Genomic DNA, 24490 nt, shown 5'->3' with positions numbered 1-24490 from the left:
CCCCCTCCATCCAACCCCCTTGCACCGCCAGGGGCCAGTGGATTGTCCCCGGCGAGGCTCCAAAAACATACCTTGGTTCTGGGGCCGTCCTTCACCTTGCTTGCGATGGCTGGGTGTAGTTGCAGCAGTGGCCACCGCTCCTGGTGATTGGCTGGCAGCTCCATTAGGTGGGATGTCCTGCCTCAAGGAGGTGGAAGTCCTGCCCAAGGCCAATTAAGGACCTGGGGACAGAAAAATCCCAGCTTGGCTCCCCACGCTCGGTGGAGGCGGGCTCGCTGCCGACTTATTGGCTAGTGGGCGGGACCTCCTGCCCAACGTAAAATTTCGGCCAAGCTTTCTTACCAATCAGAAGATACAGTGCTAACTGTTGCTATAATAAGTTAATTATAAGTTTACTATCAATTTCAGTTTTACTGAAAGGAAATGGTCACACTCGATAATATTCACTATGGTATACATTACAGCAAAATTAATAATTCTGCTACATTTTTGTGCAAACACAAATGTAAGTAATTGTGTGATGTGGGTTCCTTTGGTCCCCAGCGTATGCATTTTAAAAAATTCTTTCGGGGATGTGGGCATCGCTAGCTAGGTCAGCATTTATTGCCCATCCATAATTGCCCTTGATGAGCCACCTGCTTGAACCGCTGCAATCCATTTGGTATAGGTACACACACAGTGCTGTTAGTAAGGGAGGTCCAGAATTTTGACCCAGCGACAGTGAAGGAACGGTGATATAGTTCCAAGTCAGGATAGTTCCAAGTCAGGATAGTATGTGGCTTGGAGGGTAAAACTTGCAGGTGGTGGTGTTCCCATGCATCTGCAGCCCTTGTCCTTCTAGGCGATAGAGGTCGAGGTTTTCTGCATTCATCCAGGCAAGTGGATTGTATTCCATTACACTCCTGACTCGTACCTTGTAGATGGTGGACAGGCTTTCGGGAGTCAGGAGGTGAGTTACTTGCCTCAGAATTCCCAGCCTCTGACATGCTGTTGTAGCCACAGTACTTATATGGCTGGTCCAGTAGAGTTTCTGGTCAATGGTAACCCCCGGGATGTTGACAATGAGGGATTCAGCGATGGTAATGCCATTGAATGTCAAGGTGAGATGATTGGATTCTCTCTTGTTGGAGATGGTCATTGCCTGGTACTCGTGTGGTGCGAATGTTACTTGCCACTTATCAGTCCAAGCCTGAATGTTGTCCAGGTCTTGCTTCACATGGACACGGACTACTTCAGTATCTGAGGAGTCGCGAATGGTGCTGAGCATTGTGCAATCATCAGTGAACATCCCCACTTCTGACCTTATGATTGAAGGAAGGTCATTGATGAAGCAGCTGAAGATGGTTGGGCCTAGGAAACTACCTTGAGGAACTCCTGCAGTGATATCCTGGGACTGAGATGATTGACCTCCAACAACCACAATCATCTTCCTTTGTACTAGGTATGCCTCCAACCAGTGGAGAGTTTTCCCCGATTCCCATTGACTCCAGTTTTGCTGGGGCTCCTTGATGTCACACTCGGACAAATGCTGCATTAATGTCAAAGGCAGTTACTCTCACCTCACCTCGAGTTCAGCTTTTTTTGTCCATGTTTGGACCAAGGCTTTAATGAAGTCAGGAGCTGAATGGCCCTGGCGGAACACAAACTAAGCATCACTGAGCAGGTTATTGCTGAGCAAGTGCTGCTTGATAGCACTGTCGATAACTCCTTCCATCACTTTGCTGATGGGGTGGTAATTGGCCGGGTTAGATTTGTCCTGCTTTTTTTGTATAGGACATATCTGGGCAATTTTCCACATTGTTGGGTACAAGCCAGTGTTATAGCTGTACTGAAACAGCTTGGCTAGGGGCACAGCCAGGTCTAGAGCAAAAATTTTCAGTACTATTGCCAGTTGGTGTCAGGGCCCATAGCCTTTGAAGTGTCCATGCCTTCAGCCGCTTCTTGATATCACGTGGAGTAAATCGAATTGGCTGATCCCCAGCATCTGTGATGCTGGTGAACTCAGGAGGAGACAGAGATGGTTCATCCACTCGGCACTTCTGGCTGAAGATGGCTGCAAATGCTTCAGCCTTGTCTTTTGCATGATGTGCTGGGCTCCCCCATCATAGAGAGATACAGCACTGAAACAGGCCCTTCGGCCCACCGAGTCTGTGCCGAATATCAGCTACCCATTTATACTAATCCTACATTAATCCCATGTCCCCTACCACATCCCCATCTTCCCTCAATTCTCCTACCACCTACCTACACTACAGGCAATTTACAATGGCCAATTTACCGATCAACTTGTAAGTCTTTGGCTGTGGGAGGAAACCGGAGCATCTGGCGGAAACCCACGCAGTCAGGGAGAACTTGCAAACTCCGCACAGGCAGTACCCAGAACCGAACCCAGGTCACTGGAGCTGTGAGGCTGCGGTGCTAACCACTGCGCCGCCATCATTGAGGATGGGGATATTTGTGGCCCCTCCTTCTTCTGTTAGTTGTTTAACTGTCCACCACCATTCACGACTGGATGTGGCAGGACTGCAGAGCTTAGATCTGAACCATTGGTTGTGGGATTGCTTAGCTGTCTATCGCATGCTGCTTCCGCTGTTTACTTGCATGTAGTCCTGTGTTGTAGCTTCACCAGGGTGACAGCTCATTTTTTAGGTATGCCTGGTGCTGCTCCTGGCATGCTCACCTGCACTCTTGGCATGCATTTTTGGTTCTTAGGAGTTTCCTGGGGTGCTTATATCCACAGGTTGCAGTGAATGTTTGCACTCTATTGTGTAGTGGTAACCGTGGCTGCTAATTGATGGAAAAGGAAGTTGCAAGTGCTGAGATATGTTAGGGGTGGGTGGGGGGGAAAGAGAAAAACTGGGCATCTTGAAGTCTGATAGGGTTGTTTTGCCTAAATCAGAGAGTCGTAGTAAAGGATTGCTTTTCAGACTGGTGGATGGTCGACAGTGGTGTTCCCCAAGGGTCAGTGCTGGGACCACTACTTTTTTTGAGATATATAAATGACTTAGATCTTGGAATACAGAGCAGAATCTCAAAATTTGCTGATGACACCAAACTTGGAGGTGTGGCAAAGTGAGGATGATATGAACTGCCTGCAACAGGTCATAGATGGGGTAGCAGAATGGGCAGAGATGGAATTTAATACTGACAAGTGTGAGGTGATGCATTTTGGTGGAAGGAATGGGGAGAGGCAATATATACTTAATGGCACAATTCTAAAGAGTGTGCAGGAACAGAGGGACCTGAAGGTGCAGGAGCATAGGTCTTTGAAGGTGGCAGGACATATTGAGAGAGTGGTCAGCAAAATATATGGGGTCTTGGGCTTCATAAAAAAATGTATCGAGTACAAAAGCAGGGAAGTTATACCCTGAACCTTTACAAAGCTCTGGTTAGGCCCCAACTGGAGTACTGTGTCCAGTTCTGGTCACCACACTACAGGAAGGATGTGAGGATCCTTGAGAGGGTGCACAGGAGATTTACCAGAATGGTTACAGGGATGGAAGATTTTAGTTACAAGGTTAGGTTGGAAAAGTTGGGTTTGTTCTCCTTAGAGCAAAGGAGAATAAGGGGAGATAGATGGAAATTTACAGTTAGACAAGGAAAAACTGTTCCCATTAACTAATGGTACAAGGACCGGGGGACACAGATTGAAAGTTTTGGGCAAAAGAGGCAGGGGAAATATGAGGAAACACTTTTTTTTTTTAAACACAGCGGGTAGTAATGACCTGGAACTCACTGCCCACAAGGGTGGTGGAAGCGGAGACAATCGATGATTTCAAGAGGAAGTTGGATGGCCACCTGAGAGAAATAAACTTGCAGTGATATGGGGATCAAGCCGGGGAGTGGGACTAACTGCATAGCTCCATGGAGAGCAGACATGGACTCGATGGGCCGAATAGCATCCTTCGGTGCCATAAATGACCCTACAACTCTAAAATTAACTGCTGCTGAAGTCACAGTCAGCAATACCATCGATTCCTAAGGCAGGTCCTGAAAGGAGGCTGTCTATGAGTTCTGTTGAAGTGGGAAGTCATGGAACAGCACATCAAATCTTCAGAAGAGGATTGAAGAACATAGGTGGAGGTGGGAAGATATGAATAATTTACAGTCAGCCTCAAGTGAAAAATAAAAATAAATCACACAGCATTCAATGTTTTGAAGCAAATTAACACTTTTTAAAAGTTTTGTCAATTTTTCTCCCTTATTTCCTCCAGTTAAACATTGAGGGAGAATGAACCATCATCCTGATCCCTGTCACGAACTCCATGACCTCACTAACTCCCTCTCCTTGACCAATGCCTCAGTTCGATGCAGACAGTTTGTAACCTTGGCGTCCTATTTGACCCCAAGCTAACCATCCCACCCTACATCCTTGCACTTCAAAGCAACTTCCACCTCTACATCATCATCCATACCCACCCTGCCTGAGCCCATTTGCTGCCAAAACTCTCATCCATGTCTCTGTTACCCTACTCGACTATTCTAATGATGTCCTGGCTGGCTTTTCATCTGCCACCTTCACCTTTCATAAAGTTCAACTCATCTGAAACTCTGCTGTCCATTTCCTTTCCTGCATCAAGTCCCATTCACCCAGCACCCCTGTGCTCACTGACATACATTTCCAATCTCATGTTTAAATTCCTCCATGGCCTCATCCTTCCCCATCTTTGAAAGCTGCTTCAGCCCTGTAACCGCACCCCACCCACCCTGTGAACCCTGTTACTCCAATTCTGGCCTATCTTGTGCATCCTCCACTCCCTTCAACCCACCATTGCTTGTCGTGGCTTCAGTTGTTTATAGCCTAAGCTCTGGAATTCCATCCCTAAACTTTTCTACCTCACCACATCTCTCCCTTCCTTTAAGACCCTCCTTAAAGCTTACTTCTTTGAGGCACCCTCTTGATATATCCAACTTAGACTTCGGCTGGGATTTTACCGTTAACAAGCAAGTCCCAAGTGAGTGGCTTAATGGATGAGCCCAAGAGGCCCTCTGGTGAGCACAAAGCATAGTGCTTTCATCACTCACCTCTCTGTTGCAGGTCATGGACAAGAGCGGCCAACTGCTGAGACTTAATGACGGTCCTCCACCTCTGAGGAGGAGACCTGAGAGGGTGCACCATCACATCATTCCCCCGAACCCTCCACCAGCACAGGTCACTCAGTCAGAATCAGGTGAGCAGAGCACAGATGCTCCTGAGCAACTGATGGAGGCATTGACAGTTGAGCCTACTCACACTCTGAGGACTATGGAAAGGCCCAGCGATGCTCAGCTTCAGGCTGATGACATGTTTCTAGAGTCATCAACAAGGCAGCAGATGCTGGAGCTGCAGCGTGAGGTGAATGAAGATCTGGCAGAGCTTCCAGAAGCAATGCACACCCATGCGCAGACAATGGAGGAATCCATCCAGGCTACGAGTGCAGCCATGACTCTGGTATGTGCGCTTGTGGCTTCCTCCATCAAGAGATTGGCAACCCTCACAGACAGCCACATCCAGCATACCACCCAGTGGATGCCGGAGATGGGCGCGGATCTGCTTGTCATTGCCACCTTCATGATCTCTGTGGAGCAGTGGCTGGGCGAAAGGGGGAAAGATGCCTGGAGTCATTGGCAGGTTCTCGACTCCTCAGGTAAGCAGGGAGAGACAAATGTGCCCTGAAAGGGAAGAAGAGTGGCTGTTGAAGCATCTGGAGGCTCCTCTCAGGGCACTCCTGGTGTGGAAGGTGGCGCCTCATCCCCTCTGATGGGGATACCAGTGCCTCACGAAGCTGCGGAGACAGAGGCAGCTCCTGCACCTGTGCAGGAGGCCCTCAATATGCCAGGACCCTCCTGTCCTCAGACAACTAGAAATGGACTGCCATGGTCATCGAAAGCAACAGGGCTGCAGAAGGTGAAACTTTTTTCGGATTTCCTGGGTGTGTATGTGAGGCTCATGTGAAATGTGCCTGTGTTAGCACGTTGCAAACCTCTCCCGCATATTTCATTGCACCTTGCCTGCTGTTGCTCGCAGTCTTCATTCTGTTGTGCCTGGTCACCATCCCCCTCCATATCCTCATCCATGGAGGAGGCATCATGCTCTACGGTGTCCTCATTATTCAAAAAGGTTTCTCCCCTCTGTAGCAGCAGATTGCACAGAGCACAGCACACCACTGTAATACACGAGACCCTTGCTGGGGTATACTGAAGGGCTCCACCAGATCTATCCAGGCAACTGAACCACATATTCAGAAGGCCTATGGCCTGCTCAATGGTCACTCAAGTTGTCCCATGGCAGTTGTTGTATTCTTCCTCTGTATCTGTGCTTGGACTCCTCACAGGTGCCAATAGCCAAATCTTTAGTGGGTAGCCTTTATCTTTGAAGGCACGTGGGGGCCTGAAAAGGTCGGGCATCTGGGACTGCCTTAGTATGCAGGTGTTGCGGCAGCTTCCTTGGAATCTTGCTCAGACCTGCAGGGTCCATTTGCAGTGGTACATTGAGTGAATGGAAGCCCTCCTTGTTGATGAAGGCTGCTTCCTGATCTGTGGGAGCCTTGATGGTCACATGCGTACAGTTGACACCCTGCATCTGGGGGAATCCAGCAATGGCCCCGAATTCTATGGCCCTGTCTGACTGTCCAGATCGGTGTGAAAGCGCACATATTGGCCGGCCCTCTTGAACATGGCAATGGTGAGCAACTTGATGCAGCGATGAGCTGCAGACTGGGAGATCCCACAGATATCTCCAGAAGATCCCTGGAACATCTTGAGGTGTAGAAATTAAACACCACAGTGACCTTTAACACCACAGGCATTGGGTGCCCACCCCTTCCCATAGGGCTCAAATCCTCCTCCATCATGGCATACAGCTCAGTGACCACCTCCCTGATGAGGCACAGACTTCGGTGATACTGCTGCTCTGAAATTTGCAGGAAGCTTCGCCTCTTTGGTGGGTAGCTTCATCTGCGCACAAGAGGCTGGTTGTGTGCTCCTCTGCATCCTCCTCATCTGTGCCCCTTTCCAGGCTCATGATCCTGGTGCTCTTCTGGGTGTTGCTGCACTGCTCCTGTAGGCTGCAGCTCTTTCCCTCTCTGATGCTCTGCCCCACTGGAGGCCTCAGAGCCTGAGGGAATGAGGCCCACAGCAAATAGCTGCACTCAGTTCTCTGGGCCTCCCACCCATCCTTACTCTGTACATACAAGTGCCAAGTCAGAGAGGACAAACAACCAGAATGCCTCCGCTATGCTGGACAAGTTTGTTTTTGCTTCTGATTGCTACTGCTGCTGTCTACTCAGTATCAAACACCTTATCAAGCCATGCTACCTCTCAAAAAGGCTGCTAACTGCAACCAACACCAACATTTGACTGGGCTTCTGCCTTGTTATAGCTGGAAAGGCTCTGAAGCTCCTTTGTTCATGTGCACCCCTTGTAAAATGGTAAAAACCTGGTAAACAGGCAGGAATGGATGTTGGATGTTCTGGAGTTTAGATGTTTCAAAAGGAATAGGGAGGGAGGTAAAAGAGGTGGGAGAGTGGCATTGCTAATCAAGGATAGTATCACAGCTGCAGAAAAAGAGGTCGTCGAGGAGGGTTTGTCTCCTGAGTCATTATGGGTGGAAGTCAGAAACAGGAAAGGAGCAGTCACTTTATTGGGAGTTTTCTATAGACCCCTCAATAGCAACAGAGACACGGAGGAACAGATTGGGAGGCAGTTTTTGGAAAGGTGCAGAAGTAACAGGGTTGTTGTCATGGGTGACTTCAACGTCCCTAATATTGATTGGAACCTCCTTAGTGCAAATAGTTTGGATGCAGCAGATTTTGTCAGGTGTGTCCAGGAAGGTTTCCTGACTCAATATGTAGATAGGCCGACTAGAGGGGAGACTATGTTGGACTTGGTGCTTGGCAACGAACCAGGCCAGGTGGCAGATCTATCGGTGGGAGAGCATTTCGGTGATAGTGATCACAACTCCCTGACCTTTACTATAGTCATGGAGAGGGACAGGAGCAGACGGGATGGGAAAATATTTAATTGGGGGAGGGGGAATTACAATGCTATTGGGCAGGAACTAGGGAGCATAAATTGGGAACAGATGTTCTCAGGGAAATGCATGACAGAAATGTGGAGGTTGTTTAGGGAGCACTTGCTGCGACTGCTGGATAGGTTTGTCCCGATGAGGCAGGGAAGGGATGGTAGGGTGAAGGAACCTTGGATAACAAGAGCTAGTCAAGAGGAAGAAGGAAGCTTACTTAAGGTTGAGGAAGCAAGGATCAGACAGGGCTCTAAAGGGTTACAAGGTAGCCAGGAAAGAACTGAAGAATGGACTTAGGAGAGCTAGAAGGGGACATGAAAAAGTCTTGGCGGGTAGGATTAAGGAAAATCCCAAGGCGTTCTACACTTATGTGAGGAACAAGAGGATGGCCAGAGTGAGGGTAGGGCCGATCAGGGATAGTGGAGGGAATTTGTGCCTGGAGTCGGAGTAGGTAGGGGAGGTCCTAAATGAATACTTTGTTTCAGTATTCACTAGTGAGAGGGACCTGGTCGTTTGTGAGGACAGCGTGGAACAGGCTGATATGCTCAAACAGGTTGAGGTTAAGAGGGAGGATGTGCTGGAAATTTTGAATGATATGAGGATAGATAAGTCCCCGGGGCCAGACGGGATATACCCAAGGATTTTACGGGAAGCGAGGGAAGAGATTGCTGCGCCTTTGGCGATGATCTTTGCGTCTTCACTGTCCACTGGAGTAGTGCCGGATGATTAGAGGGTGGCAAATGTTGTTCCCTTGTTCAAGAAAGGGAATAGGTATAACCCTGGGAATTATAGACCAGTCAGTCTTACGTCGGTAGTGGGCAAATTATTGGAGAGGGTTCTGAGAGACAGGATTTATGATTATTTGGAAAAGCATAGTTTGATTAGAGACAGTCAGCATTGCTTTGTGAGGGGCAGGTCATGCCTCACAAGCCTTATTGAATTCTTTGAAGATGTGACAAAACACATTGATGAAGGAAGAGCAGTGGATGTGGTGTATATGGATTTTAGCAAGGCGTTTGATAAGGTTCCCCATGGTAGGCTCATTCAGAAAGTAAGGAGGCATGGGATACAGGGAAAGTTGGCTGTCTGGATACAGAATTGGCTGGCCCATAAAAGACAGAGGATGGTAGTAGATGGAAAGTATTCAGCCTGGAGCTCGGTGACCAGTGGTGTTCCGCAGGGATCCGTTCTGGGACCTCTGCTCTTTGTGATTTTTATAAATGACTTGGATGAGGAAGTGGAAGGCTGGATTAGCAAGTTTGCCGATGACACAAAGGTTGCTGGAGTTGTGGATAGTGTGGAAGGCTGTTGTAGGTTGCAACGGGACATTGACAGGATGCAGAGCTGGGCTGAGAAGTGGCAGATGGAGTTCAACCTGGAAAAGTATGAACTGATTCATTTTGGAAGGTCGAATTTGAATGCGGAATACAGGCTTAAAGACAGGATTCTTGGTAGTGTGGAGGAACAGAGGGATCTTGGGGTCCATGTCCATAGATCGCTCAAAGTTGCCACCCAAGTTGATAGGGTTGTTAAGAAGGCGTATGGTGTGTTGGCTTTCATTAGGGGGATTGAGTTTAAGAGCTGCGAAGTTATGCTGCAGCTCTATAAGGCCCTGGTTCGACCACACTTGGAATATTGTGTTCAGTTCTGGTCGCCTCATTATAGGAAGGATGTGGAAGCTTTAGAGAGGGTGCAGAGGAGATTTACCAGGATGCTGCCTGGACTGGAGGGCATGTCTTATGAAGAAAGGTTGAGGGAGCTAGGGCTTTTCTCATTGGAGCGAAGAAGGATGAGAGGTGACTTGATAGAAGGGTACAAGATGATGAGAGGCATAGATAGAGTGGATAGCCAGAGACTTTTTCCCAGGGTGGAAAGGGCTATCACCAGGGGGCATAATTTTAAGGTGATTGGAGGAAGGTTTCGGGGAGATGTCAGAGGTAGGTTCTTTACACAGAGAGTGGTGGGTGCGTGGAATGCACTGCCAGTGGTGGTAGTAGAAGCAGATACATTAGGGACATTTAAGCGACTCTTGGATAGGTACATGGATGATAGTAGTATGAAGGGTATGTCAGTAGTTTGATCCTAGAGTAGGTTAAAGGTTCGGCACAACATCGTGGGCCGAAGGGGCTGTACTGTGCTGTACTGTTCTATGTTTTTCTACTTTCAAGGCACCGTATATTGGCAAGTTGCAGCAAAGCACTTTGGAGCATTCTAGTTTCTGCACAGAAATTCCCATATGTCTTGCCTTTGAAAGACACATAGAAACAGGAGTAGGCAATTCAGCTGCTCAAGTATGCTCCGTCATTGAATTACATTACAAGAGGAAATTAACAGCCATTTAGACAAGTATGGACCAGGAGAGCCAGCATGGATCTGCTAATTGTGTTTTTTGATGAGGTGACAGAAAGGGTGGATGAGAGTTGTGCATTCAAAAGGTTTTTAATAAAGTACCACATTTAGGCATCAAAATTGAAGCACATGGGATAAAAGGGGCAACAGCAGCTTGGGTACAAAATTGGCTGAGGGACAGAAAACAGAAATTTGTAGTGATTGGCTGTTTTTCGGACTAGAGGATGGTATACAGTAGAGTTCCACAAAGTTCAGTACCTTGAGGGCACAATTTCGAACTGCGCAAATGATATGAAACTTAGAAGTGTAGTAAACAGTGAACAAGATAATAATAGTCCTCAACAGGACATAGACAGGCTGTTGGAATAGGTGGACACATGGGAGATGAAATTCAACATGTGAGGTGCTACATTTTGGCAAGAAGAATGAGGAGAGACGATACATGCTGAAAGGTACAATTTTAAAAGGGGAGCAAGAAGAGAGAGGCCTAAGAGTGTTTATGTACCAATCTTTGAAGTTGACAGAACAGGTTAACAAAGCCTATGAGATCCTGGGATTTATAAATAGAATTATTAGGCTGGGTTTAATCCAGCCCTTGGAGACGGGAATGGAGGTGGGGCGGGGCAAACAAAATGCTACAGGGTGGCGTCGGCATCTGTTCCCATACCATTTTGTCCGCGGTGGGGAAGTTGGAGGATGGTCCTCCCCGTCCAAGGCCAATTGAGTCACCCAAGTGGCCGCTTAAGGGCAGCTTCATGCCTCTGCTCCCATTTCATGAACATCGGAGGGGCCCAGTGCCATGTAGAGACACCACTAGGTGAAACCTGGCAGCCTCCTAGCAGGCTCGGGTGGGGGTTTCCTCCTCTGGGGATAATCCATGGCCCAAATAGGGCCCCCCTCCTCTGCCAGTGATGGCTGCTCCCGTGGCAAGACCCACCTGCCCTCACCAACAACCCTCCAACCACTCACCGGGGCTTGCCTGACTGGCCTGGCAACCCCAACTTCCCTTGCGTCCCGGGGTCTCCTCCATCTTTGCCACTGCAGGCCTCCTGCACTGCCAGCAGTGGCCACCACTCCTGGTGGTGCTGCTGGTACTGCTGAGCTGCCGGTCCTCCGATTGGCTAGCAGCTCTGAAGGTGGGAGCCTGTCCCTCAGAGGGACGGCATCCCCGAGAGCGGGCAGTTAATTGGCTGCCTGCCGTGAAATTCCCCAGGGTCCGACAGTGGGACGAGGCAGGGTCGATCCTCATCTTCCGGTCCACCACCGGGATCCCCGTCACTGGGATAAAATTCTGGCCATAGAGTACAAGAGTCAGGATGTTATACTAAACCTATCTAAGGCACTAGTTTGGCCCCAGCTGGAGTGTTGGATCTGATTCTGGGCACTACACTTTAGGAAGGACGTGAAGGCTTTGGAGAGGGTACAGAAGAGATTTAATAGAATGGTTCCAGGAATGAAGGATTAGAGTTACATGAATCTGAAGAAACTGGAGTTATACTCCTTAGAGAGGGCTCAGAAGAAACTCTGTCCAACAGCTGAAGGGCCAATAACCAGAGAACACAGATTTAAGGTGACTGGCAAAAGAACCAGAGACAACATGAGGAAAAACAGCTTTACTTAACGAGTGGTTAAGATTTAGAATTCACTGCCTGATAGGATGGTGGATACAGATTCAATAGTAGCCTTCAAAAGAGAAAGAGCTGGGGAGTGATTCTAACTGGAATGCTCCTTGAAAGAGCCAGCACAGATTTAATGGGCCAGATGGCCTCATTATGTGTCGTACTATTCTACGATTCTATGTCTTACTCCATATCCCTTAACACTTCTATCTAACAAAGGCAAGCCCATGCAACCTCCAGTCCTATTATCTACTATTGTCTTCATGTCATGCATAAAGTTGTAGATATCAGATCATTGGAGAGTAGGTCTGCTCATGGAAACATCATTTTTACTGTGGGCATACATTAAGAGTGGGAGAGCGCTTAAATTGTAACAATCTGGTCTTTCAAAATGAGCTTACATACCAAGAAGAAATTGTCCTATATATACCTTCATTCTTTCTGTATTTTGTGCATTATTCGCTTTGGTTTCCAGATGATGCTTCAGTTGTGTCTTTTGATCTTTGATCTTTGCTTTCTGACTTTTTATGGTCTTCTCAAATTCAGCAACCTTCAGTCGCAATTCCCTATTGGCTCGTGACAATTCTGCAGATTTGGATGTGGTATCAGCTAGGCTTTTTCTAAGCTTTGAAGTTAGAAAATATTTGCGTCAAGGAAAATTATAGTAGTTCTTCGCAGTATTGATAGTAGTACCTAACTATTCAACTCAAGCTGAATTAAACTTTTAGGGGGCGGGGGGGGGGGGGTGGATTTTAATGTAAAAAACTGCAGGTTGGATTGGGTGGAGGGGGAGGTGGTGGTTAAAATCTAAGAAATCTGTTTCTTGATCCAATTCCACCTCCGACCTGCCCATTTCTGGCTTTAACTGGGGCCAAAATTTGAGCAGGCAGCCAAGCCGCTCCAAGGAGGTGGGTTGGAACTTTAAATATGATAATGAGCCTCACTGTCATTCTACTTTAACGCAAGAACATAAGAAATAGAAGCAGGAGTAGACCATATGGCCCCTCCCTTCTACAAAGATACCTTCCAAATGTCTGGTCTTACAGCATAACTCCAATAAATAATAGACTTGAACATGCCATCTCCATAGCCTAGCAATTTGTTGGCCACTTGAACTTGGTCATTATTTTCTAAACGAAGTTTTGAATGTTCCAATTTATCAAAAAAATGACAAAAGTAACTACTTATAACTGAAACTACCTTATTACTCTCAATTATTTTTTAAATATTTCAAACATCTATACAAATTACTTTGCTCACTGTCAGTTTTGTACAGTCCATGTCCTAAGGTAGCTTTATTTTATTTTGGGAAGAATAAGAGTAGTCAGACTTACTTCCATTATTTCTTTCTGACTGGCCTTCCTCGCAATCTCTCTCTCACTTTGGTACTGTTTTTTCAGGGCATCAATCTGTTCCGTGAACATTTTGGACTCAATTTTAGCATCCTCAAGTTCTTGTTCCCTGCAGAATTTTTATGGTAGGCAGGACGAACAGTAAAGCAACAGAGTGCAGTTAAGTTTACTTTATGCAATCATCATCAAATTTAAGTTACAAAGATAATAAATTTCAAACTTGTAGCATGTCTGCCCAATACAAGCCCTGAACCAGCTGAATGGCCAAGAACGGGCTAGAGAACTGCTCTTGACCTCAAGGCAGCATTAGATTGAGCATGGCACCAAAGTACTCCAGCAAAACTAAAATCAATGAGGATCAAGGAGAAAATCTTCCAACGGCTGGAGTCATAACTCATGGCCATGGATGTTGGAGGCCAATCAGCACAGCCCTAAAACATTGCTGCTGGAGTTTCTCAGGGCAGTATACTCAGCCCAAACATCTTCAGCTATTTCAACAATGATTTTCCTCCTGTCATAACGTCAGGAGTTGAGCTGCTCTCTGATCATTCCACAATGTTCAGTTCCTTTCACAGCTTATGAAGCAGTCCATGCCAATCTACAGCAGGCTGTGGACAACATCCAGGTTTGGGCTCACAACTGGCAGGTAACATTCATGCCTCATAAATGCCAGCAATGACTATCTCCAATAAGTAAAGGTCTAACCACCTACCCAAACCTCCAATGGCAACATTATCACCAAGCCCCCACAGTCAATATCCTAAGGATCATCACTGACAGAAGCTTAACTAGATTAGTCATAACAAAATGACTGACAGAATAGGGCAGGGGTTGTACTCTGCAATGAGTGGATCACCTTCTGAAGCATTGTGGCCTCTTCAGTACCCTCAACACCATCTGTAAAGCTAAAGCGCATAGTGTGATGGAACATGCACGATTCACCTGGATGAGTGCAGATGCAACAACATTCAAAAAGCTCAATATCACCCAGGACACAGCAGTTCACTTGACCAATGTCCTCGTCCTTGGACTCGATATCCACCCTCTCCACCACTGTCAGAATGTGGCTGGAACACAGTGCTATATACAGGATGAGCTGTAGCAACTCAGCAGGCTTACTTTGACACCTCCTAACAATTCAATAAACTCTACCATCAAGAAGGCAAAGAGCAGCAAGATCAAGGGAAAATCATCACCTCCAAATTCCTTTCCAAGTCACGCACAATTCTGACTTGGACATATACCACCATTCCTTAATCATTAATGGGTCGATACCTAGAATTCCCTATCTATCATCGTGGAAGCGACATCAAAACAAGAACTGCTGGGGTTCAAGGAGAAGCTCCACTATTACCTTCTCAAGGCAACTACAGATGGGCAATAAACGAGGTCTAGCTAGTATCACCCATATCATGAGAACTATTAAAATCAAAAAGTGACCCTGAAAATAAGTACAAATAATAAACATTTCCTTGATTGTTTTGGGAATTAAGCAAAAGAATAGTCAAGACCAATTCCACTACATATGTTAAGCTCGGTTTGTTTCCAAATATTTGGCAGACATCAAAATTAAGCTGATATGCCCAACTCCCAGTGCCTTTGCCCTGAGGGTAAATATTACAGAAGAAATGTCAGCATTATTTCCATCATAAATTATTTAGTCCTATCTCAGTGTGGGAAAATGGGAGATGAAATTTACTTTTCCTTTAAAAAAAAGCACCTGGAGCACTGTATAATGAAACATAGTACACCACAGAGTATAAAACTAGTCAAAGAACTGTAACAACAACATCAATTTATATAGCATATTTAATGTAGAAAATATTCCACGGCACCTTATGAAGTGAGAAAGAGAAGGTAAAATAAATAGAATAAAATAGAAGAAATAAAAATTGCATATTCAGCCACGGTGCAAAAGTTATGGCAGTTGAATGAGAACAAGTTCATTCAGTTGGGTATAGAGACACTTTTAAAACCTGGAGAAGTAGAATCACAGTATTCCAGAGATGAAGAACAAGGTGGCCAATGGTAGGTGAGTGGATGGTCTTTCATAAAAAGCCAGAATTAGAGAACCAATAAGCAAGGGAAAGGTCAAAAAGCTGGATGAAATTACAAGTTTAGGGTAGACTGAGAGCATGGAGAGAGACTTAAAGATGAGGATGAAGATTTTAAGTGAATTGTGTGGTCATGATCTATTAATTAGAACTACAATGTTCTAGGAAAATAAATAGGTATTAGGATAGGCAAAAATAGATTTGTTAGTTTTAAGTCTTTTTTATTAAAACATTATTGGGCTGACTCTCTCCTCAGCATTCCCATCGAATCCCCATCAGGTGTTATATTTGCATAGCCCAGATGCACAGGGTCATGGCCTGGGATTACGGGAGTGGGGATTAGTGGCATGAAAACAGGAGAGACCTGCAATTGTGCTCCTGGTTGTTGACACTGGGGCTTTCTGTGGAGGTCCAGTGATTATTTGGTAGGGACAAAGACCAAAAATAGATGTAGCAAATGTAATATCTTCAACCTTTGGTTTTCTTGGAGATTCCACACAGATGCTCTAGTCAGTAGAGGTTCAGGGGCAACCCTCAATAGCAGGTTTCTTTGGCACCAGCCCCTGCATCCCCCAGTATCCACACACGCACCACCACCGGACCACCCCCCTGCCCCCTGCCCCTTGGGTGGCCAGCAGATTGACAAAAAAGGAAAGTAATGTGGTAGGGCCGGGAACCACTCTTAGCTTACACCCAATTTGTGTAGCCCCAGTTGTTATTTTTTTGAAAGCCCAAGAAATGCTGTGATAGCATTGTGGGGTGGAGTCTTGATGCAACAGATCTTCACTCTTATTTCCTCTTTGCTGTCCAGGGACTGAGTGTTGCTCAGGCACAATGAAGGGAAAAATCTCCCGTCACTTTTTCCGTGTCTTTAAGTCCAAATGATAGTGGATTGTTAAACACAATCTCTTTCACAGCTATCGGGAAATTATGGTAAAAATAGTATTACACATATTCAGATAGGAATTAACCATGAAACTGAGAATTTTGGTCCCCGTATTTAAGGAAGGATATACTAGCATTGGAGGCTGTTCAGAAAAGGTTCCCTAGGCTGGTTCCTGGGATGAAGGGGTTGTCTTATCAAGAACGGCTAAACAGGTTAGGCCTTTATTCATTGGAGTTTAGAAGAACGAGAGGTGATCGTATTGAAACATATAAGATTTTAAGGGGGCTTGACAGGGTAGATGTTGAGAATATGTTTCCACTGGTGGGGGTATCTTGAACTAGGGGACATAGTTACAGAATAAGGAGGCACACATTTAAAACTGAGATGCAAAGGAATTTCTTCTCTCAGAGGGTTGTGAATCTCTGGAATTCTCTACCTCAGAGTTGTGGAGGTTAGGTCACTAAATGTATTTAAGGAGGAGGTAGATAGAGTTTTGAAATCTTGGGGAGTCGAGGGGTATGAGAAGCAGGCCCGAAAGAGGAGTTGAGACCTGGGACTAATCAGCCATGATCTTATTGAACGGCGGGGCAGGCTTGAGTGGCTGAATAGCCTACTCCTGTTCCTATTTCTTATGTTCTTATCTGGAACACCAGAGTCACTCTCTGCTCCTGAATTTCATTTCTCTAGTATGTTACATTTATTCCTTTAAATTGGGAAGCATTTTATGTATAAGTACTTTACTTATAACTCTAGGTCTGACCTGCTGTGCAGAAGTTGCTGTTGCTGTTTATTGTCCAATTCTTCCTGTAGTTGATTTAGTTTAATCTGCAAAGTATTGCTTGCGTGCAAAGTCTGCTCCAAGCTGCGTGCTAGTTTCTTATTATCTTGTCTTGCAATCTCTAGTCCTTTTCGGAGAGGCGTCACCTTTATTGACAATAGGAAATCACTCCAAAATCATTTTAGTAAGTAAATTACTGATTTAATATTTTAATGCTATATGCCATAGACAGGGAGGTTTGCATCTCCACCAAACAATCAGACCACGGACAGGGAAATTCTAATCTCGGCTTGGTTTTCAGCAAGGTTTTAAATAGGACAAGCCATTTCATGTGTCACAACATAAAGCATCACATATCTAAAGTATTTGATATGTAAAGTATTTGATAGAAACAATGACTTTTCTTCCTCAAGGATTTTCTTGCTGTAAAGGACGTGAACCTGTTCAGACTCATATACCATGAAGGGTAAATTCATATGTATGAAGTGCACATAGGAACACAGGAACAGGAGTAGACTATCTAGCCCCTCAAGTCTGTTCCGCCGTTTAATGAGATCATGGCTGATCTGCAACTTAACTTCATATACCCGCCTTTGTCACATATCCCTTAATACTTTCAGCTAATAAAAATCTATCAGTCACAGATTTAGAATTTACAACTGATCTGGCATCAATTGCCATTTCCGGAAGAGAGTTCTAAACATCTACCAACCTTTGTATGTAGAAATACATTTGCCACAGTTTTGCCAATTCATTTAATCTATCAATATCTCATTGTAATTTTATGCTTCTATTTACACTGCTTACAATGCCTTCTATCTTTGTGTTATTTCAAATCTGGATATGTGGCTTTCTATCCAATCATCAGTGAATAGTTGAGGCCTCAACACAGATCCTTGTTAGACACCACTAGTTACATACTGCCAAATAGAGTTACCTGTCCATTATTCCTACCCTTTAGTTTAGAGATACAGCACTGAAACAGGCCCTTCGGCCCACCGAGTCTGTGCCGACCATCAACCACCCATTTATATTAATCCTACACTAATTCCATATTCCTACCGCATCCCCACATGTCCCTATATTTCCCTACCACCTACCTATACTAGGGGCAATTGCTAATGGCCAATTAACCTATCAACCTGCAAGTCTTTGGCATGTGGGAGGAAACCGGAGCACCCGGAGGAAACCCACGCAGACACAGGGAGAACTTGCAAACTCCGCACAGGCAGTACCCAGAATTGAACCCGGGTCACTGGAGCTGTGAGGCTGCGGTGCTAACCACTGCGCCTCTCTGACTCCTGCCACTCAGCCAATTTCCGAACCAAGTCAATAATTTGCCTTCAATTCCATGGGGTTCAACTTTAGTTAACGACTCTTAGGAGGGGCTTAGGAAGTCCATATAACTAACATCCATGACATTCTCCTGTCCACTACTTCAGTCACCTCTTCAAAGAATTTAAATTGCGTTTGTCAGGCATGACTCATCCCTTACAAATCCATGCTGACTCTCTCTGATCAGCTGGAAATTTTCAAGGTGTACAAAGGTTGCAGTCCTCGAGCAGAAGGTTGTGCAGCTTGAGAGTCAACTGAACAAGCTCCACAACATTCAAATGGGTGAAAAGTTTTCTGGAGCAGATTTCCAGAGGGTAGTCACCTCATAGGTTGCTAATAGAAGCTGGTAAGGGATACTAGGTGACCATTGACAAAGAGTACAAAAAGCAGCAAGTGTGAGTAGACAAGAGGTCAGCTCTGGAGCTAGATTTGTCTAATAGGCATACCTGTGCTAGGTACTAGTGACGTGAACAAAAAGGGTGCCGCAGAGAAACGTAACCACAAACAGCCACAAGGCATGTCCATGCAATTGCATGTACATGATTTTCTATACTAATAGCAGCTTATTGGCATGTAAAATGAATATTCAAACTCTCAAGGTTAAGGATAAAATACCTCTTCTTCAATGTATCCAGATTTTAAAATGTTGAGGATGGAGCTGAAACTAATTTTTCAAGTCACAAATATAGCTCTGCTTAAATTTCTGAATACAGCAGCTTCAGAAATATGTTGGATGTAACTGTATCCCCTCAAGTAGTGCTGGGACAGTCTTCATGGCTTAATCAGTGTCTTGAATCTGTTCGTCAAATAGCTATTTCCTATTAAAGGAAGTCTAACAGGTTCGACTGAATATATCAAAAAGGATCAACCAGGTACACAGGTTCCAAAGTCAAGAATGTCACAGAAAAGGTCACTAAGCATTCTACACTGCTTCTTGGATGATAAGCAAGACAACCTCCCTACCAGGAGCCTGCAATACATCCATTTTCTGCAACTTATCCATTGTGCACCATGTATCCCCGTGTATTCATGTAATATGTATGCCTCAGTGTACATTGTTTATAGAAATTTAACTAATACGATTATGTTTACCTGAATGTTATGCTGTGTTTCTATACTAGCCAGTTTATGTTGTAGATCCCCCAGCTCAGCCTGTAGCCTCTGCAGAATCATTTGGGTATGTGACCTAGACAGGAATTGAAGATTTGAAACCATATTCAGCAAGTGTACACATGTACGTCCAAGATTAATAAGCATGGGTATGATCGTTAGTTTGCTGAAGTGCTGGAATACTACAGTGACACATAACCAAACATTCTTTGAGCAGATGAGATATTTTATCGACTACAAAGTTACAACAGCACAGATCCTCTTTACCAGTTCCCTCAATTTAAATATTTTTGATGGGGCTTCTGTACGCATCAAAATATTCATTACCAAAGAAGTGCCAGCAAGAGCAGAGATACCATAAGGAACTTTTTCATGGAGTAAACCTTAGCATTCTAGTTTTAAAGAGTCTTAAGGAGAGGAAACCACAAAAAAAAGTTTAAGGCATCTCTTACTTTTGAGGTGAGAGAAAGTAATTTTGCACTCTGCATTTTCTTAACCAATTGATAGTTAAGTTCTTTTTTGCTAAAGTGTAATGATGAATTTTCAGGGAGTCACTTTCCATTGGAATGAATTATAATTTTGTATGGCTGAAAGGATCATCATCAGGAGAACTTACACAGTAGCAGCACAATTTAAAACACAACAGTTTATCAAACCATTCATTTTTCATAGAACTTTGGATGCATGGTGAGGAGGGGGCAGAGTAAGAAATGAACAAAAGCAAAGAGAGAAAAAAATTGCCCAATGAAAATAGAATTAAATCAAAAGCAACAGATCCAGCTTTGGAACACCCATACAACTTAAAGATGAAATCAGCTGTCAATCATTATCGCAGGTTCAAAGAGGTCCTTTACAAAACAGCAATTGACATTTCTATAAATTTGATGTTGAAATTATCTATCATCACCAGTTTAAAGAAGAAGAATACTACAAGACCATTTGAACTGCAGTACAAAATAAAGAACTTGCATTTATATAGTGCCTTACTGGGGATAATTTCAATCCCAAAAATGGACGGGTTGGGTCAGGTCGGGTCTCAAATCTGCCTACTTCTCAGTTTAATGGTAGCAGGGTACAGAAATAAGAAGGGGTGAGACATAAGAAACAGAAGAAATAAGAGCAGACTATATGGTCCCTCAAGACTGCTCTGCCATTCAATACGATCATGGCTGATCTTTGGCTTCAACTCCACTTTCCCGCTTGCTCCCCATATCCCTTGATTCCCTGAAAGACAAAAAATCTGTCTACATCAGCCTTAAATATACTCAACAATGGAGCATTCACAACCCTCTGAGTGAAGAACTTTTTCCTCATGTCAGTCCTAAATGATCTATCCCTTACCCTGAGACTGCACCCCTGAGTTCTAGATTCCACAGCCAGGGGGGGAAAACCTCTCAGTCTCCACCCTGTCAAACCCCTTCAGAATCTTTTATGTTTCAATGAGATCACCTTTCATTCTTCTAAACTCCAGAGAGTATAGGCCCAATTTACCCAGTCTCTCATCATAGGACAACCCTTTCAACCTAGGAACCAATCTAGTGAATCTGAGACAAATTACCAAATTAAGTTGTTATTGGTATGTTCAGAGAGAGTGAGCAACTATCTTCAAATTGTGCCATTGGATCTTTAATGCCCACTGGAACAACTGAAACAGGCAGACAGGACTTTGCTTTAATGTTTCATGCCAACGACTGCATCTCCGACATTACTGTGCTGAAGGGCTTGAGCATACAACTTCGTGACTGAAGATTATGTGCTCATTTCCTGTAATGGGATATAAATTTACAAACTTCTGACTCAGATGCTACCAATTCAGCTAAGCTGACAATTGCAGTGAGGCATACACACCTGAAGGTTAAGGATCCAAATAGAAGCAAGCCATGACTCAAAATCTCAAAATACACTTCACTCTTAACTATGCTTTGCAGCAAGGTGCGTACTACTGTGCATACTCAATTAACACAGCATAAATCAGACCACAAAATAACAGAAATTAAGATATAATGGGGGAGAAATTCACATTGACTCCCCAGGTTCAGTCAGTGCCACAGGTTCCGCAGTGTTCTCCCGTTGATAGAAGCTACGCGAACAAAATTCTCCCCAATAATCCTACAAAATAAACTTCTAAAATTCAGAGCATCTGAACAATAATGAGTGACATATGCTTCTTAATGCATTCAAATCCATTATTCACTTTGGAATAGTATGATTACCATAAATACAGTGATTCTTAATATGGTAATCAGAGAAAATCCCAGATCACAAGTAAATAAAGATAGTTTACTAATAAAGTTATAAAACATATAATAATGAAATTGCCTAATTTGAATTATCTGATCACTCAAATTAAAATTATAAACACTTCCTCTAATGTTTTATTCAAATTATATAACTTAAATCACTGGCTGACTCATATCAGCTTTCAAACCAAAGTAGACTTTCAATTAACAGGAGTAGACTATGCCTGCAGTCATGCAGCAAACCGTCACTTTGAAATACCTTAAAGCACTGCATGTTTTTTAAATTCAGTGAAATCTCTCTCTGATGGATAGATATTTTGTTGAATAATCGACAATCAGAAAAGTAAAATTTTCTCAAAGGTATTATGTATAATCAATACATATATGTATTATATATATATATAAAAAATATAGCATCTTCTTACTTATCCCGTTGCAAGTAATTTATCTCTGTGTCTCTTTGTCCGAGTTCTATTTGTAGTTTCTCCACTGTCTGCTGGAGTTTTGTGTGCGATACCAATACATTCTCTACAGTCACTGCCATTTGGCTATTATCTTCCTTAGAATCTGACAAATTTTGCTGAAGATTTGCAATCTGGAAAGTAAGTTAGCATTCCAATCAGTTCAGGCATAAAGCTGTGAATTACTAAAAGACAAGTAGCTTTTGGTGGTATGGATTTGGACAATTACCTCAGACAGTTCCAAGTCCGAGTGCCAATCTTCACACTTAAAACTTGAATTCTGAACTTATGCTGCCACTTTCATGGCAATGTGCCCTGCACCTTTATTTGCAAGTCAATCACATGCCAACAGGTTTGAAAAATAGATAGGTATCACTGCCAACTTCCTGGAGTCAGCTTATCTTCCCAAGCCTTCAAGTTTCTTTCCAATCAAACTGTAAATGTATTAGCAACAAGAAACAGTAATTGTTTTTTAAACTATGCATGTTTCTCTGAATTCTTCAGCATTTTAATAGTGGACGTCATAAGTAATGGGAAAATTATCGATTCAGGAGACGATTCAGTGAATTTCCTTGGAGCTGCCTCCACTCCGTTGCACTTCCAACAAGGTTATGATAGCAGAGTGGGAGCAGTTCTGAGCAGATTCCAGATAATGCAACTGAGAAGCATTTGAAACACCACCTTTGAGCACTTGGGATTGAATGATGAATCCACATGCCCACTTTCTCTTAATATGTTTAAATTGCTGAAAGTATTAGGCATTGCTCAATTTTTGAGATTTGTGGAATTAACACTGTTTAATTCCCAAAATGAAGTCTGGATCCGTTTAAAACAATATCTGACTATGATGTTTTTTATTGTTATGAAAGTGCTTCCATTTTAAAATATTTTTATGCGGACTTATGATTTAAAATTGTTGAAATGGATTCCTTCGGAGGACTGGAGTAATTCCATATATGCTGGACTTTTTTTTTTAAAAAAAAGGTCACTCGAAGGACTTCGTTTAAAAACACTTACTGGAAGTCACATGTCTTCAGCTAAGTAAGGAGCTGGTGCCTTCTGACTATGGGAGTTGTTTACAGAGAAGTGACATGTCAAGATTCATGGTGGTCAAGAGTTGGTTGAGTTTTGGACATTGTTCTGAGGCAGGTGGGGGGTCAGCCTGCTCAGAGCGAAGCAACCAGTTCATCCTTTTCTCCACCTCTCTGAGAAACACTGAGAATCCAGTATGTGACAGCTGAAATCCCTGAGGCCGCATTTCTCCTGGAAAGCCTGCCAGACTAATCCTTGCCATTGCTTGGAGAGAACTTCTCCAAAAAGATCCCAGTAACAGCCATCTACGTGTATTGGAATGCCAGAAAAGGGACAACTGATATCATTCCTTATCTTATCCTTTTCCTTCAGGAATTAACAATTATTTGGCCAAGGTTTTCTTTTTGGCTTTTTGTAAAAAAATCTCTGCAGAGAAAAACCCTTTATTTTTTCTTTAACCGGTATGTGTGTGCGCGTGTGTGTTGGCCTAAGTTAGAAGGGGACTTTATATTTCAATCTGTGTTTTAATGCTTTGCATCTTTACTGAATATGCCTTGTTTTATAATAAATCTGTTCTTTATGAAAGAAACTTGGTTGGTGGATTTAATTTTGAAATAAAAGTAGAACATACAATTGGCCGTATTGGTAACAGGATAAACATTTAAATATATGTTGTGACCTGTGGAGAAGTGGAACTCGATAAAGAGAGTGCACTCCTCCCGCCTCAGTCCTAACATTATAAACCACTAAAGTACCAGAATGAACTACCCATACTGCTAACAATTAATTAAGCGTCCAGTATTCAGCAAAAACATTTTTTTTTATTTTTCACTGTTGTTTTCACCTTCTGTGTTTCTCTCTCTTCCATCATCTCTATACGTTCTTTTAGCTTTTGGATTTCTTGAAGTGCTTCATCACGAGATTTTATTGCCATTGCAAAATCTTCCTCTTTTTGTTCCAATACCAACTGTGCCTGGTCAGAAAAAAGTCAACATATACCAACAACAAAGGACATTCTAAATGCAAGTTTGGCAATAATGCAGAGTTCACTTATAGTTTATTACAACAAACGTATGTAGCAACATCTTACTTGCAACAATTCAACGGAGGGAATTTTAACTCTTTAAACAGGATGTTAGAATGTTAAAATTCTGAAACCCGACCCCAATATGCCCAATTCTGATTTTAATCGTGGGGGGGGGGGGGGGGGGGGGTGTGGAAACAATGGGCGTGCACCAACCCCTTCCCAGGAAATGGGCTGGCACGTTAATG

The 24490-nt window shown here is 43.9% G+C and overlaps 1 protein-coding gene across 3 annotated transcripts in view; it reads right to left on the bottom strand.

Moving 5' to 3' along the window:
- The window catches only part of ccdc150 (coiled-coil domain containing 150), a 137840-nt gene that overhangs the window by 39473 nt on the left and 73877 nt on the right, over positions 1-24490 (bottom strand). For 2 of the 3 annotated variants that reach the window (XM_068042223.1, XM_068042224.1), the window contains exons 17-22: positions 24063-24191; positions 22151-22320; positions 19468-19561; positions 17023-17186; positions 13305-13431; positions 12401-12595 (exon numbers count right to left, since the gene is read on the bottom strand). In XM_068042223.1, the coding sequence (XP_067898324.1) occupies positions 12401-12595; positions 13305-13431; positions 17023-17186; positions 19468-19561; positions 22151-22320; positions 24063-24191 (879 nt within the window). The remainder of the gene's footprint in view (positions 1-12400; positions 12596-13304; positions 13432-17022; positions 17187-19467; positions 19562-22150; positions 22321-24062; positions 24192-24490) is intronic. The other variant, XM_068042225.1, reaches the window with a different exon arrangement.

Source organism: Heterodontus francisci, chromosome 11, assembly GCF_036365525.1.
Source record: "Heterodontus francisci isolate sHetFra1 chromosome 11, sHetFra1.hap1, whole genome shotgun sequence".
In the NCBI taxonomy this organism is placed as follows: domain Eukaryota; kingdom Metazoa; phylum Chordata; class Chondrichthyes; order Heterodontiformes; family Heterodontidae; genus Heterodontus; species Heterodontus francisci.
Note: the sequence above shows the minus strand (reverse complement) of the source record. Positions and strands in the feature narration are given on the sequence as shown.